Source organism: Odontesthes bonariensis, chromosome 4 (genome assembly GCF_027942865.1).
Source record: "Odontesthes bonariensis isolate fOdoBon6 chromosome 4, fOdoBon6.hap1, whole genome shotgun sequence".
Taxonomy (NCBI): Eukaryota; Metazoa; Chordata; class Actinopteri; order Atheriniformes; family Atherinopsidae; genus Odontesthes; species Odontesthes bonariensis.
The window spans coordinates 26,572,021-26,588,045 of NC_134509.1; the positions used below are offsets into that span (position 1 = coordinate 26,572,021).

Below are 16,025 nucleotides of genomic sequence, written 5' to 3' on the forward strand. Positions count from 1 at the left end.
ACAGCCACAGAATCAACTGGTCAAGCGATACTATTCTGCGGTCTGGATTTTAGCGGCCCCGTGACTAACAATAACAACAAAAGGGAAAAAAAACGTCATTAGTTATTGGCTCACTATCACGTCAATCAATGTAAACTTACACTCTGATTGGCAGCTGACTTTACACCCCGCCTCTCTCGTTTAGTCGTCACGTATGCCACTTCCTGGTGTGATTGATCGGAGGAACGCAACACTGCATCAAAAATGGCATTTTTCCACACAACATTTGGTCCATATAGGAATAACTCTGAGAAAGAATAAGTGATATCTTTCAAGAAGAGAAGGCGGAGAGCGGGTGGTAGCAGTCGCGAGCAGTGTTAGCACTCTCGTCACGCTACGCACCTCCTGCTCTGTGCGCTAACACTGTGTTAGCTAGTTAGCGCACATAGTAAATATTAGCGAGTCAAGCTAGCTCGTTTATTGTAGATTGATAAAATGGCCACCATGGAGAAACTGATGAAGGCCTTTGAGTCTCTGAAATCATTCCAGCAACAGCAGGGACCACCAACAGCAGAGGAGCTTGTCCAAAGACAGTAAGTTGATTTATTTTTATTTTTTTTTGTCCAGTGGGGATGGGTAGCTAACAGCCATTGGGGTAGACAATTAGCTTAGCTCAATAGTAACGTTTGTGCCTGTCAAGTAGCTAACCAAGGTTTGTTATTATGTAGTTTTAGCATATTTATGCTAATAAGTAACTTGTATAAAAAATTTAGAGAAAAGAACCTTCTAAGTAATTTTAGGTCTACTTGTTGCCAGGGACGGAATCTTTTCTGTTAACATGGCAATCAGACTAGCTGTTCATTGATGCCCACGCACCTGTGAAAGAGTCAACAGCACCAACATGTTTTAAATAATTGCATACGAAATAAAGTATTATAAACTGCATTTGGTAAGAGTCTGACCGCTTCTTCAAGGTGAAACGATGAAAAAGATGAAAGGAACGTTATAGAAGTTGGTGTAGATTGATGCATTGCAACGATGCAAAGACGCCATGGCAGCTCAGATTATCCACAGTCATCATGAAAAGTGGATTTACCCATACATCCCTCATGGTGTAACTGATGTTATGGTCTGCTGATCAATTATTTGGATATCTCTTTTATGAGTAAATGCAGATAAATGGGTCTGTGATAACGTGCTTATCATCTCCACCCATTTACTAAAGAAACCTGAATTAGCTTTAGGTTACAGTGTGGTTCCTTTCATTCATTCTTTTGATTTTTCTGTGATACTGTATGCACCGCATTGAGCTGTGCCATCATTTTCTTACAGGGAGGTGAACTGATTACTTATATTCACTGTTCTATCTATTTGGCTGTTTGTTAATAAGCAAAAGATATCATTTTTTTTCTGTCTTGATACTTCCACAGAAAAAAGGAGCAAGCTACGACAAAGAAGGACAGGGTGACCCACTGCCTGACAATATGTGAAAATATTGTTGCTCAGTCACTGAGGTAGGATTTTATTGTTAAACTTTTAATACCTTTGCTGGGTTTCCACATTTTAATAGGGCCTCTCATTTGAACATGAATATGTTTTGAAATCCAGTATTCACTACTAGTTGGCCAGTATTCACTCAAGATTGTGATGTTATTTACATGGCACTTACATACACATTAAAAATTTGCACTAAATCCTAACTATCTCTGCAACAGAGTATTGCTTTATGTTACTCCTGTTTTAGTTTTAGATACACAGATTAGGGGGACCTTTAAGGCACTCTGCTACATTTAGCCTGTATCTGTCTGGGAAGAGGATGAGTGTTCAAGATCTACCTGCAAGTCAGACTTGAGGACATAGGCTGTGCAGAGAAACTTTCTTTCTACTTGCAAAATTGAAGGGAAGTGTCAAAGAATTGGGATTGGGCCTTAGAGTAAACATCAGAGCTTGATCACCACTGCACAGCCTCTGGTTGCACATTATGACACCCACACAAGATGGTAGCACTCATTTCCAAGGTGTGTTTTTTTTGCAAATTTTTGTGCAATGAGATAAATATATACAAGTTTGTCCTTTCTCTATAAAGTCTGTTTGCACTGTACGTTTCCTACCGTGTTGACATGTTTGGTGGAATAGCCTTAAATACCCTTAATAACCATTTTGTTTTAGGGAGTTCAGGGTAGAAGTTGAGCAGTTCAATAAATACTGATGTAGATATCATGTTGGTGTATATGAGAAATGTCAACATGTTGGCAAGTTTTATATGTTGATGCTCGATATTTGTCTGAGTTTTCTGTTCTTTGGTTCTGAAAATAGAACGTCTCCAGAGTTTCAAAAACTCCTGGGCATTGCCATGGAGATGTTCCTTCTCTGCAGTGATGATAGCGAATCGGATGTCCGGATGGTAGCTGATGAGTGCCTAAACAAAATCATCAAAGTGAGTGTGACCCTGCAAAGCTCTTTTCGTTCTTTACTTTGACTTTTGGTTGGACCACTGACTTATTTTAACTGGTTTGTTTCTTGTAGGCATGTATGTTTAGTTTTATCAAGTTTCCAGTCAGTCACAGTCACTGCACACGCTTTCGTGGCTAACTGGTTCTCACATAAACGGTAAAGTTAGAATTTGCATCTTGTTTTATCATTGCAATTTACTTGGAGTTATTTAACATCTGTTTATGGGGAAACTGAGAAAGAAATCAACTTTTTTTTTTTTTTTTTTTTTTTTTTTTAACTGATAATGTCACGTCAGTTTTTTAATAAAGCCCATATACAAAAGTCCACACTTGAACATATCAGTGCAATGATGACACTGGATTTATGAAAAAGTGCAGTGAGCCCGCATGCTCTTGTGCTCTCATTTGTAGAATCGTCACACCTACACATGGTGATTTGATATTGTTTGTACACTATTCGAATATTGCAACCTTAAAATATCCTGAACACAAATGAAGAAGCAACAAAGACAACGCAGGCAGCTGTCTCTGCAGAGAAAAACTCATTAAGTCTCCTTTTGCTAAGTCTGCCTTAAGGAAAGAGGTACCATTTTTTATTTGTTCTTTAGTTAAATCTTTTAAGCTTACTCCAGAGTGCTCTGATCTGAGTTCAAATGTACTGGTTGAATTAGATTTTTCTGTTTTGTTAAATGTTCAGCTAAATGTTTACTTGTATACCTATATATTTAAAAAAAGAAACATTGGTAATTCTGTCCTTTATCTTTTCAGTGAATATGAATTATAAAAATATGAAGTATAAAAATAATATGAAGAATCATAAAGAATCCCACGACTCTGAACCAAACAAGGCGTATTTAGATCGCACACCAGTGGAATAATAGCTAAAGCTATTAGAAAATGACCATATGTTTTCCAGCCTTGAACTAGGTTTTTACATCCATCCATCCATCCATCCATCCATTATCTTCCGCTGGTCCGGGGATCGGGTCGCGGGGGCAGCAGCTTGAGCAAAGAGACCCAGACGTCCCTGTCCCCGGCCACTTCCTCCAGCTCTTCTGGGGGGACCCCGAGGCGTTCCCAGGCCAGCCGAGAGACATAGTCTCTCCAACGTGTCCTGGGTCTTCCCCGGGGCCTCCTCCCAGTGGGACGGGCCCGGAACACCTCACCGGGGAGGCGTCCAGGAGGCATTCTCACCAGATGCCCGAGCCACCTCATCTGACTCCTCTCGATGCGGAGGAGCAGCGGTTCTACTCCGAGCCCCTCCCGGATGACCGAGCTTCTCACCCTATCTCTAAGGGAGAGCCCAGACACCCTGCGGGGGAAACTCATTTTGGCCGCTTGTATTCGCGATCTCGTTCTTTCGGTCACTACCCACAGCTCGTGACCATAGGTGAGGGTAGGAACATAGATTGACCGGTAAATTGAGAGCTTCGCCTTCTGGCTCAGCTCCTTCTTCACCACGACGGGCCGGTGCAGAGCCCGCATCACTGCAGACGCCGCACCGATCCGTCTGTCAATCTCCTGCTCCATTCGTCCCTCACTCGTGAACAAGACCCCGAGATACTTGAACTCCTCCACTTGGGGAAGGATCTCATTCCCGACCCGAAGAGAGCATTCCACCCTTTTCCGGCCAAAGACCATGGTCTCAGATTTGGAGGTGCTGATGGTCATCCCAGCCGCTTCACACTCGGCTGCGAACCGCTCCAGTGAGAGCTGAAGGTCACGGCCTGACGACGCCAACAGAACCAAATCGTCCGCAAAAAGCAGAGACCCGATTCTGAGGTCGCCAAACCGGACCCCCTCAACGCCCTGGCTGCGCCTAGAAATTCTGTCCATAAAAATTATGAACAGAATCGGTGACAAAGGGCAGCCCTGACGGAGTCCAACCCTCACAGGAAACATGTCCGACTTACTGCCGGCAATGCAGACCAAACTCTGACACCGGTCATACAGAGACCGAACAGCCCATATCAAGGAGTCCGGCACTCCATACTCCCGGAGCACCCCCCACAAGAGTCCCCGAGGGACACGGTTGAACGCCTTCTCCAAGTCCACAAAACACATGTAGACCGGTTGGGCGAACTCCCATGCACCCTCCAGGATCCTGCTGAGGGTATAGAGCTGGTCCACTGTTCCACGGCCAGGACGAAAACCACACTGCACCTCCTGAATCCGAGATTCGACTATCCGGCGGATCCTCCTCTCCAGTACCCCCGAAAAGACCTTACCAGGGAGGCTGAGGAGTGTGATCCCCCAATAGTTGGAACACACCCTCCGGTCCCCCTTTTTTAAAGAGGGGGACCACCACCCCGATCTGCCAGTCCAGAGGCACTGCCCCCGATGTCCACGCGATGCTGCAGAGGCGTGTCAACCAAGACAGCCCTACAACATCCAGAGCCTTGAGGAACTCAGGACGGACCTCATCCACCCCCGGGGCCTTGCCACCGAGGATCGTGGCAATCATTCTCCATGGCCTCCCCGAACTCCTCCCAAGCCCGAGTTTTTGCCTCAGCAACCGCCGAGGCTGCGTTCCGCTTGGCCTGTCGGTACCCATCAGCTGCTTCCAGAGTCCCACTGGCCAAAAAGGCCCGATAGGACTCCTTCTTCAGCTTGACGGCCTCCCTCACCACTGGCGTTCACCAGCGGGTTCGGGGATTGCCGCCACGACAGGCACCGACCACCTTGCGGCCACAGCTCCGGTCGGCCGCCTCAACAACGGAGGCACGGAACATGGCCCATTCGGGCTCAATGTCCCCCACCTCCCCCGGGACATGGTTGAAGCTCTGCCGGAGGTGGGAGTTGAAACTCCTCCTTACAGGGGATTTTACATATTTTATTTATTTATTTTTCAGAAAATAGTTAAATTAATAGACAATCAGTTGGTATATTATCATCAGATGGTAGTAGTTTTTGTTTTTGATGTTTAATCATTCATGCTGCTCCCTGGGATCTTTTGTTTTGAATCTTTAGGCGCTGATGGACTCAAACTTGCCTAGACTGCAGCTGGAGCTGTACAAAGAAATTAAAAAGGTAACAAATTACACATGGGTCTGTAGGAAGAGCTTTTTTTTTTCTTTTTTTTTCCTGTTGTTGTTTTTGCAACAGGACAATTCTCAAAAAGTGCTGACATATTTGAAAATGAATCCCTTAACAGAATGGTGCCTCTAGGAGTCTGAGGGCAGCTTTGTGGAGGTTTGCTGAGCTTGCCCACCTCATCCGACCGCAGAAATGCAGGTAAGAATGCACTGTGAATGTACTGTTGATACCTCATTATGGCCCCCCTTTGCTTAAGCTCATGCAGATGAATTCCCACTGGATACTGCATCTCCTTTGGTTCTTTGCAATATACCCACCATAGTTGATTATTTTCAGTATTGCAGGGTTCATGTCCTCGTGTCCTAGGGGTAACAGCATCACAGTATCACTGTACTACAGCATCTCTTTTCCTTCTTATTTTTGTTTTCGTACTTGACCCTTTATCTGTCTCTTTGTGGTGAAGACCTTATCTGGTCAACCTGCTGCCGTGCCTCACCAGAATCACCAAGCGTCAGGAGGAAACGGTGCAGGAGACACTGGCTGCAGCAATACCCAAGATAATGGCAGCCTTGGGACACTTTGCTAACGATGGCGAAGTCAAGGTATCTACCCCCTTGTATGGAGGAACAGAGTTTTTATTTTTTAATTTTTTTTAATTTTATTTGTTATGTTATAGGAGACATGTTGACGTATATCTGTGAACCCTAGAAGCTTGTTTCATTCTCGTCTCGCCCTCATTTGTTTCTTCCTAGGTGCTGCTGAAGTCATTTGTTGCCAACCTGAAGTCCAGCTCACCAACCATTAGACGTACGGCTGCCAGCTCTGCCGTCAGTGTGTGCCAACACTCCAGACGCACCAGCTACTTCTACACCTGGCTCCTTAATGTGCTGCTGGGTAGGTCACACAATTAACCAAACTCACATATGCAAGTTCATTTCTTTCTGCTCGAAACTTTATAGTGAACCTTATTTCAACTAAGATATGAATGAATTTGGTATTGAACTGGGTACAACTGCAGTCCAATAAGACAAGGAAACCTACAAACCTGCCTTTTTTTTTTTTTCCCCCTAGGTCTGTTGGTTCCAGTAGATGAGGAACACCCCAGCCACCTAATTCTGGGGGTGCTGTTAACTCTTCGTTACCTGATGCCTCTTCTGCAGCAGCAAGTCAACACCACCAGCCTCAAAGGAAGCTTTGGGGTCATGAGAAAGGAGGCTGATGTACAGCCAACCCCTGAACAGCTACTACAGGTGCGAGTGAAAGTGTTTGTATTAGGTGTACTTGATTTTGAGCTTGCAAATGTTTGTACAGTTATTTGCCGGCTAACTCTGTGTCTGTTTAAGGTGTACGAGCTGACCCTACACTACACACAGCACTGGGATCACAATGTGGTTACAGCTGCTCTGGAACTGCTGCAGCAGATATTCAGGACTCCTCCACCAGCGCTTCTGCACATGCTCATCACGGCTGGCAGCATTCCTCATGCCACTGTGTTTCGTCAGGACACTGAGAGCCGTGCACGTTCGGGCAGCATTCTTGAGCTCATTGGTAATTTCATCAATCAATTGGGACAGTGTTTAAAGCTGGTCTTCCCTGTGGTGCTGAGTGATCAGGGCCTTAAAATATTTACATAAGCTGCTTTCGGACTGCAGGAACCTTTGGCAGTTCTTATAACCTTTTTAATCCACGGCGCCGTTTTCTCCCGCATTCGGACATACAGGAACTCGGGACCATCGCCCTCAGTTCCTATAACCCTTTTAGCTCCTTCTCCGAGGTCGGGTCTGTTCTGGGTTCTATAGAACGCATCTGACGGAGGTGTTTGGTGGTCGGTAGCTACGCCCCTTGTCATGGCTGAAATGTTTACTCATACGACACAGACACAACCTGAGCGTGTTTAATAAGTTAAACTTACCCTTCGTCTCCTTTGTCTGTAGCGCTCTGCTCTCCTTCCTTCATGAAACCAAGAAGTATCGCCTGCGCTCGATCCTTCGTCTCCTGACTCTCTCTGTGAGCTCTTCCAGCCTCGATATTAGACACCTGATGTGATCGTCCATGATTAATATCACCATCATGCAGACCATGAACACAGTGGCCTCCCCGCTCTCCATATTAGCTTCTTTGTTGTGGTTTTTGTTCTCTCCTTACTTTTACCAGGTTTTGTTTTGTTGTTGAATGTGGCGCTAAACGGCTAAAGTAACACGTCACTGACACAGACGGCGCATCAGTCCCGACCTGGTCCCGACTCATGTGCGAATGCAGACTGAAACAGCTCCGCTGGGGAAGGACAGTTATCAGAACGGAATTCGACTAGGACAGTTCTGATAACTGCGTTCTTATAACTACTCTGTCCGAAAGCAGCTAATGTCCCAACCACTTGGCACACCAATGTATCAGCCTCAAGTCGTTGCATACTGCATGCATAATGCATACTGATCTTTCCTGGAAATCAAACTGTTTTGGTTCTTCTCTCTAATTTCTGCCGTGGTCAATGTTTGTGGCCTTGCCTTTGCTCTATAACTCACTCCTTATATCACTAATATAGTCTCTCAATAATTGTCTTTGTTTCCTTTAAGTCTTTGTGAGCTTTTGCTGCTTTTCTCCCTCTCACCTCCTGTTTCTGCTTCCTCTTTTCCTGCCATTTGCAGCAGGGGGAGGGTCCTCCTGCAGTCCACTGCTTCTCAGGAAACAGAGAGGTGACTAGTCTATTTATCTCCTGCTAACCTGACCCTCTTTCTGTTGTTTCAGTCATGGTATGGGCAATACCTTCACCCCCACAACAAGGCTTTGGATTTAAAATAGTTTTTGATATGTTTGAAAAATAGATACAGTACATTCTTGCACTTTTTGGAAGAAAATAGCTTCTTTCCAGGTGTTGGTATCCTTTTTTCCCTTGTCTAAGCCTGGTGTTATTGCAGATGTCTCTCGTTGACAATAAATTTGTAATTTCCAGGTAAAATACTTTCTGGGGAGGAGGATGGGTTAGAGGATGACCCTGAGAGGACTGAGGTCACGACTGGAGCCTTCACAGGTGAGACTGACCCAGCAGAATATATAGCAGAACTATAAAGTAGTTGACCGTTTAGTGACAGTGTTGCCATTTTCATATTGTAAGACAAGGTGACAAAGCTAAACTTTGCCTGGCTTGACATTGAATGGACTCTATATAAGGAACTCCCAATTCAACACATTGCTTTCATTGACAGATCAGTTACAGGTCTTCACTGCTTCAAATCAAATACAATGGGTGCTGCTCTCTTGAAATTTGTCCCTCCACGTTTACCCCCGTCTGGGAGAATGCACTATTAAAAACTGAAAAGTAACACACTAACTTCCCTGCATGGGCATGGAGAGGTATAGCCTACCTGGGGCACCTATTCAGTGGCAGTTCCAGTAGATACAGTTGAAAGAAACTTTAAACGATTAAATTGACATCCATAGTCTCAACAACTCTCCACATGATAGCACAAATTAAAAATCTCACAAACTAATGGGCATCAGACTTAACTGTCAGAAGTTTTAGTAACACCAATACGGGTTCATTCTGTACCCTTTGAAGTAGATAATTGTGTCCATGCACTCTGGCTTTGTCCGACAGTGGAACTACTCTGGTTGTGGGAGAGCTGTTCACAGCATCCCACAATCCCACTCTGTTACCTCTAAACAATTTATCCTCATTAACCATACCCAAGCACCTTCAAACTTTTATCTTAATAGCTTTAACCATCGCCAAAGAAACTATTTTACTGAACTCGAAAGACGGAACATAAATCAGTCGCTCAGATTGTTAGCACATCGTGCAGATTTAAAGAAATTTACTTCAAATTTTAAAGTACAAAGTTTCCCACTTTGAAAAAAAACCTGATCTCCATTCTTTTGTTATATCCAGAGCTGATTCCTCTTATCATACAAAGCATATACTTGGAACAAAAATGTGACAAAATAATGTAATTCATATGCCAAGACTGCCCTCCATGATTCGTACATACCACCCGCCCTGTCCCCTTCACTGTACTATTTCTGTTTTTGTCATCCTTTATTTATTTGCAAACAATAAATAACAGTTTAAAAATGTGTAAACATATTTCTTAACAATATTCATTGTTTGTGCAGACGGAGCTTCCACAGCCCAGGTGGACATTATCACCGAGCAGCCACGCTCTTCCCAGCATACTCTGCAGCCCGGAGACTCTGTGGACCTCAGTGCATCCTCTGATCAGGGCGGTGGAGGCGGGACATCTGCATCGGGCACCCCTGAATCACCCAATGACAATGAGGAGGAAATGCTGAGTCGCAGCTCCAGTGGTGGGGCTAACGTTACCCCAGAGACGGCTGACTACACCACACCAGAGAATGCAACTCCTGAGGGAGGTCCACTTGCAGAAGGCGGGACACTCCTGGGCACCAATGATCGCTCACTTCCACCCAGCGACTCCTCCCAGACGACTACAGAGGGACCCGACTCAGCCGTGACCCCCTCAGATGTAGCAGAATTGGTAAGAGTGACTCTGTTTTAAACAAGCTGATTATATGCTAATTTTCCTCTGCGCATACAGTATGTGTGTTTCTGTGTTAAATGTAGAGGACAAGGAGCTTCCCCAGATGATATCAAATTTAATCACCCTTCAATGCTCAAATTAACTCTGAACCCTTAGGTCCCTAATGGCGTTGTTCTCAGTTTATGAATGATGCTACACTTCACAGAGCCAGCAGTTGTAGAATGGACCGAATGTTTTTGTTCTTGCTCTAATTCCCCTTTCCCCTTTTTTATGTTTAAGCCATTTGTTTTAAAGTTGTTGGACCTAAATTTGTTTATATTTGCGAAATCAAACATTATCCCCATGTGATGCTGTACAGCAATAGTTCCGAACCTGGTGTCTCATCTTTGAAGAGGAATAAAATAAATAAAAAGGTAAATAAAATATGATTGAAAGAACACATCTGCAGCAGTACAAACAACTAATTTATCAGTTTCCAATTAAAACGCATGCCTTGAGAACACATCAATTCTTTACAGCAGGGCCATGAATCAAAAACCACTGCAAAGATGCTCTTTATACCCAAACTTAAATAAAAAATTAGCAATCACAATGATTTCCACTTTACTTTTCCTAAATTTGTACACTACATAATCTCACATTTCAACATCCTTCCGGAAGTAATTGAGTTTCGTGTTACTGATGTCGATGCATATTAAAGCTGCAGTCGGCAGGTTTTCAAAATTGCGAGTCTAAAGTCGGAAAATTCGAACTGATACAACTTTCAGGTCCCTCCCCCAACCTCTAACAAGCTCCGAATCGCCCCCCAAACCCCTCCCCCTCTGTGGAAGAGGTTGTGCACGTGAGTTCACACCAGTGTGCGCGCACACAAGCTGGGGCAGACTCACGCTCAGCAGCGTGTGCACAAGCTGTGATTGACAGGTAGGATTCCTCCACCCTAACTTGATTGGTTAAAAACAGCCGGGAGCGCTCGGTTTTTGCAAGCATGATTACAGGCTTTAGAGGGAGCTACAGATTTCGTTATTTTTCCTAAACAGCCTATTTAATATTCTACTTTCAGAATCCCATGACAGTTCAAGCTAATATGACTAAAAAAAAGTTGCCGACCGCAGCTTTAATCAAAGGAACGATGAGCATTTGACCTCTACATTTCCAGCCTGAAAGACATGGAATACCTCAGCTGTGAGCTTTCTCCTTCAAGCTGATTTGGCATCAAGCATTTCCATGAAAAACGCAAACAAAAGGTTTTGGACGGCCTAAGGACACACTGTGTTGCACCCAGACTGGCTTAACATGCAGTTTCAGATTGCTGCTTCCAGGAAAGAAGGTTGGGAATTACTGCTATACAGTATTAAAATCGGATCCAAATTCAGTGCCAATAGAGCGCTTTAGAAAATGTTCTTCATAACTTTAAATAGGAGATGACACAAATCTCTTAAAGTAGTAAGATTCTATTTCTGCTGATTGGCCAGAAAATAAGATTGCATTTTACCTCTCAGCAGGTGTTTAACTTATAGTCTGGCCTATCAGAAAACTTGGGATGGGGAATGATCTTTTTCAGGGATATTACAAGTCGCATTGTAATGTTTTCTGTCATGAGAGTGAAGGATGATTGACTTAATCAACCCGTTTCAGGCATGTTTTTGTGCTCCTCCTTTCAAGCCAGATGGGATCTGTTCATGTGCAAGGCCAATTATCCAGATAGCGTTTTTCACGAGCGTTCCCCCAATGAGGAGAGAGTGTATGCAGCTGCATGTGGTGGCCCACAAAATAAAATGCTGCCCCCAGTGTCTCTGCATCTTTTTTTGTGCAACCACTTCCAACCTCTGGAATTTTCAGGAATATGCTGATTTGTCTGCTTTTACTTTTTCTCAGTGAAGCAACCTTGTGGGCGGTGGTTGGCGCCCTGTTAATTAAGAAGAATTATCCTGAAATAATTCCCATCCATTTTGAAATGGGTGAGATGCAATTCTGATACCTCATCCCAAGTTTTAGTCGTGCGATATGTCTGACAGAGAATATCATAACAAAGACACAAAAGTCAATTTGTAGGAGCAGATTGCCTGAAAGGTGAATGTTGAAGGTGAGTTTTCTTCTTTTATTTTAGAACAAGTCGCAGGCTTCTTTTAAACTATATTAAACACTGAAAGGTGCATTCAGACTACAGAACCAGGGTCTTTTAACAAAGTCCTTTTCTGCCAAAACAGAGTCCCAAGGGAGACATTTCAGCCCTAAAAGGGGCAATAGGAAAGGGGGGTAGTGTTTTTGAGATTATCTCGATCTTTTGAGTTGAGTCCAGCAACACTGAATATTTCTGATTGATCGAGTGTGTTTCCAGAGTTTTATTTCAACCTTTCTGTCTTTATTACCACCAAATTAATATCCACAAGAAGTTGTTGGCTAAAAGCAGACATTTATGTTGGGAGCTCCAGAATGAATGAGGAGACGGAGCTCAGATTGTGGCAAGATGTTGGTTGAATCAGATGAAACTTGAATTTCTGATTGCTTCACAAAAATTATGTTCTGAGGAACAAGTTAAATGCATCCAAAACCTTTAAAAAAAAAATTGGGACCACGACCACTGGTGTGGTAAGCACCTGCACCTCAAAGCAAGAGGGTTCCTGGTTTGAATCTCAGCTGGGGCCTTCCTGCGTGGAGTTAACATGTTCTTCCCGTGTATGCGTGGGTTCTCTCTGGGTACTCCGTCTTCCTCCCACCGTTCAAAAACATGCATGTTGGGTTAATTGGTGACTCTAAATCATCCCTAGGAGTGAGTGTGAGCGTGGATGGTTGTATGTCTCGATTGCGTCTACGTGGCCCTGTGATGGATGGCGATCTGTCCAGGGTACACCCTACTTCTCGCCCAATGACAGCTGGGATAAGCTCCAGCCCGCCCCGTGACCCCGAGTTGAAAACTTTTCTTGTAAGGCTGAAAGTTTAAGTTGCAGATTAACTTTATTTTACGCTTCTCTGGCTGAGAAATAAAACTTTTAGTGAACATGAATAAGTCTGAAACATCTTTAGGATTTGGGAGGTTGTTTTAATTGCACAAGTTTTAGAATTATTTTATTTTTTTAAATAAAGTTAATCTCAAGTCTTAATTGATTAAAGCTCAAGGGCAACCAGCCAACTCTGCTGCACATGTTTACTCTAAGAAATTTGAATGGATTTTAAAGTCTTACACACCGAAGTTAGTCGTCATTGAAGGTACTGTACCTGGGACCATAATTTGCCTCCCACCGATAGTACTGACTTCTACCTCTATGGTTTTGCCCCCCACTCCCCCTCCTTTATCCTTGTCCTCGCTTCGTCACAGTCACATACTCCATTGCCGCGGGTGAATGAGCCGTCCCCACCCTCGCCAACCTCCACTGAGGGTCCAGATGCTACAGAGAGCGACTGCTCTGTCTACACTGCTTCCTCTTCGTCGTCTTCTTTCTCTTTCTCCTCTTCTTCTTCCTCCTTCTTTGCCACTTCCTCCTCTAACACTAGTGACAAGGTCAGCCAACTGGAAGCTTTGAATTGATTGGGAGGTGCTTGCTTGTTGATGTTTGGTTTTCTTCATTCTTTCTTCTTCCCTTGGCTTGTTCGTCTCAGCCCGTGCACACAATTTTCCCGGCTTGTTCTCTCTTTTCCCCTCTTGTTGTCATGGACAATACATTTATGCCTCTTTTTCTTTCTCTCATTCTGAATGACTTGCTGTCAAAAATCAGATGATTTTGAAAGACCTCACATCCCATATGATTGGCTTAAAAGAAGAAGCATAAGGGCTGGGTGTTCCTTATTCTTTTCTTTTAGATTACCTTTTCTCTGCCCTTTGGTGAGGCTGTGACTTGCTTTTGTTTCAACAAACCTGCGAAATGAAGCAATATGTTTTTGAATTTTCTCGAGTGTCCTTAATATGTTTCTGTAATTTAGTAAGACCTTATCACTGCATTAGTTCACTGCAAAAGGGCATCGATATGACCTGAAAGTCACAGTCAGAGTAGCTTAATTTAGTTGAATTAGAAGCTGGCTCTTCCTTTTGGAGTATGGTATCCACAATTGTGTAATTTCTCTAGCCTGTGCTTCCTCCTGTGTGCAGTTGATTTGCTGTAATTTGTGTTGACCCGAGCATGACTCAGTAGGTCTTTTAGTACCAGAATGTGTTTGATTTTCACTGTCATTTTTTTTTTGTGTGTGTTTTTTCCTCCTCAATTCAGTAAATCAAACTCGAGTAGTTGATACTTTTTAGGTATAGCTTGCATGCAGTTGATTTTAAAACCGAGACAAATTCCCACATTTGGTGTGTTTGAAAAATGAAGTTTTATCCCTTTACTGAGAATTTTGTATTTGTGTGTGTTACCAAGGTCCTCGATGGCAGCGAAAGTCAGTACTCTGGGATGCAGATTGGCACACTACAGGATGAAGAAGATGAAGGAGCGGCATCTTCCTCTCAAGAAGAACCCACAGAACCATTCCTGCAGTCGGCACTTGGTACGTTTGTGTACACACAGAGACGGGCTCTGCTAAAAGTTACGACCTTTTTGATAACCGTTTTGTGCTCTGTGCAGCTTTGAGCAAGCCTCATCTCTTCGAGGGCCGCGGCCACAACCGACAGGGTTCAGACAGCAGCGTTGACCGCTTCGTACCAAAGGATGAACCCGCTGAACCCGAACCTGATAATAAGGTAATAAGCCACACCCACACAGAAACATCTTTTCCCATGGAAATGAGGTTTTTTGAAAATCAGAAAAGGATTTCTGAATAAATGAAAATTGTGTGTCTGATTACACCTCCACATGTCTGTTAGCCATCACGGATCAAGGGTCCAATTGGACATTATACAGACCAGAGTTTGGAGCCACTCGTGCACTGTGTACGACTTCTTGCTGCTTCTTTCCTGCTGACGGGACATAAAAATGGTGAGTAGTAACTGCATGAAGAAGATTTGAAGACTATTGGAACCTTTACCTTGTTATGACAAATCTCAAAAAGATAAAATACGAGTTATGTCTTTTTTTTGAGGGGGGGGTTTATCAAGGATACTCTCCTGAAGACATAGCATCTTATTTCAGAGTGGCTTGTGTATGTTTCTGATATTTCTTTGTCATTATTTGCTTTTGTTTCTTTAGGCCTGATCCCCGATAAAGAGGTGCGAGTCAGCGTAAAGGCCTTGGCAGTCAGTTGCGTTGGAGCAGCTGCAGCGCTGCATCCTGAAGCCTTCTTTAATTCTCTCTACCTGGAGCCGCTGGACGGCATTCCAGTTGAAGGTAGGAGGGGGAAAAAAGCTGTTCTTTTTAGATTATGCCTGACACCTGGTAGATAAGTAAATGATTTATAGACCAAATTAAGACTACAGCAGTCCTCACAGTATTGCATCGGTTTAGATAAGTTTAGACCATTAAGACTGTTTAGGCTGCAATAAAGGTGCTTTCATTTTTACCGATGAGATCTCTGCCTGAGTTTAAATGTTTGGGACTTTCTGCGATATCAGACATGAGAAGCCACCAGACTCTTGAATGACTTCATAGACTTGATCATGTTTCAGTGTATAGTCTCTGTGCTATTTGTAGAGGAAATATTTGTACCAACAGAACAGTATTCATGAAGAGACTAGCATCCTCCCTCCATGTCAGCAAATTCATGACTGCGACAACAATGTTAAATTGTATAATTTGGTCATTCACTTATGTGGTCACTACTGCTGTTTAATATTGTGCTTCATCTACTATGATATGTCAAAAAATCTTGCCTGAAGGACTGTACAGGGTTTATTCCAGTGGAACAAAATGCACAACATTTACAACTTGTCTTTGACCATGCTATATTTTTCCCTGCCCTTGCAGAGCAGCAATATATCAGTGATGTTCTGGGTCTCATTGAGCACGGGGACCCCCAGATCAGAGGGGCCACGGCCATCCTCTGTGGAGCCATTATACAGGCTGCCCTTACCAAAACCCGTTACAACATACACACTTGGCTGGCCAGTGTACAGAGTGCAACAGGTTAGTGTTGATGTGTTAACCTTGTTGTTGCTATGCTAAAAGACTGAATGGTGCTCATGACACCCGTCTGCTCT

At 43.7% G+C, this 16,025-nt stretch overlaps 1 protein-coding gene across 6 annotated transcripts in view; it reads left to right on the forward strand.

Moving 5' to 3' along the window:
- The first annotated feature begins 171 nt into the window (after window positions 1-171).
- Window positions 172-16,025, forward strand: part of htt (huntingtin) — a 41,134-nt gene continuing 25,280 nt past the window's right edge. For 4 of the 6 annotated variants that reach the window (XM_075463746.1, XM_075463749.1, XM_075463747.1 and 1 more), the window contains exons 1-17: window positions 172-572; window positions 1,410-1,493; window positions 2,296-2,416; window positions 5,403-5,462; window positions 5,587-5,666; window positions 5,932-6,070; window positions 6,221-6,362; window positions 6,540-6,718; window positions 6,812-7,016; window positions 8,114-8,161; window positions 8,419-8,496; window positions 9,579-9,961; window positions 14,314-14,440; window positions 14,518-14,633; window positions 14,757-14,868; window positions 15,079-15,216; window positions 15,793-15,951. In XM_075463746.1, coding sequence (XP_075319861.1) covers window positions 475-572; window positions 1,410-1,493; window positions 2,296-2,416; window positions 5,403-5,462; window positions 5,587-5,666; window positions 5,932-6,070; window positions 6,221-6,362; window positions 6,540-6,718; window positions 6,812-7,016; window positions 8,114-8,161; window positions 8,419-8,496; window positions 9,579-9,961; window positions 14,314-14,440; window positions 14,518-14,633; window positions 14,757-14,868; window positions 15,079-15,216; window positions 15,793-15,951 — 2,269 coding nt within the window. In that variant the 5' untranslated portion in view covers window positions 172-474. The remainder of the gene's footprint in view (window positions 573-1,409; window positions 1,494-2,295; window positions 2,417-5,402; window positions 5,463-5,586; window positions 5,667-5,931; window positions 6,071-6,220; window positions 6,363-6,539; window positions 6,719-6,811; window positions 7,017-8,113; window positions 8,162-8,418; window positions 8,497-9,578; window positions 9,962-14,313; window positions 14,441-14,517; window positions 14,634-14,756; window positions 14,869-15,078; window positions 15,217-15,792; window positions 15,952-16,025) is intronic. The other 2 variants (XM_075463748.1, XM_075463751.1) reach the window with 1 other exon arrangement.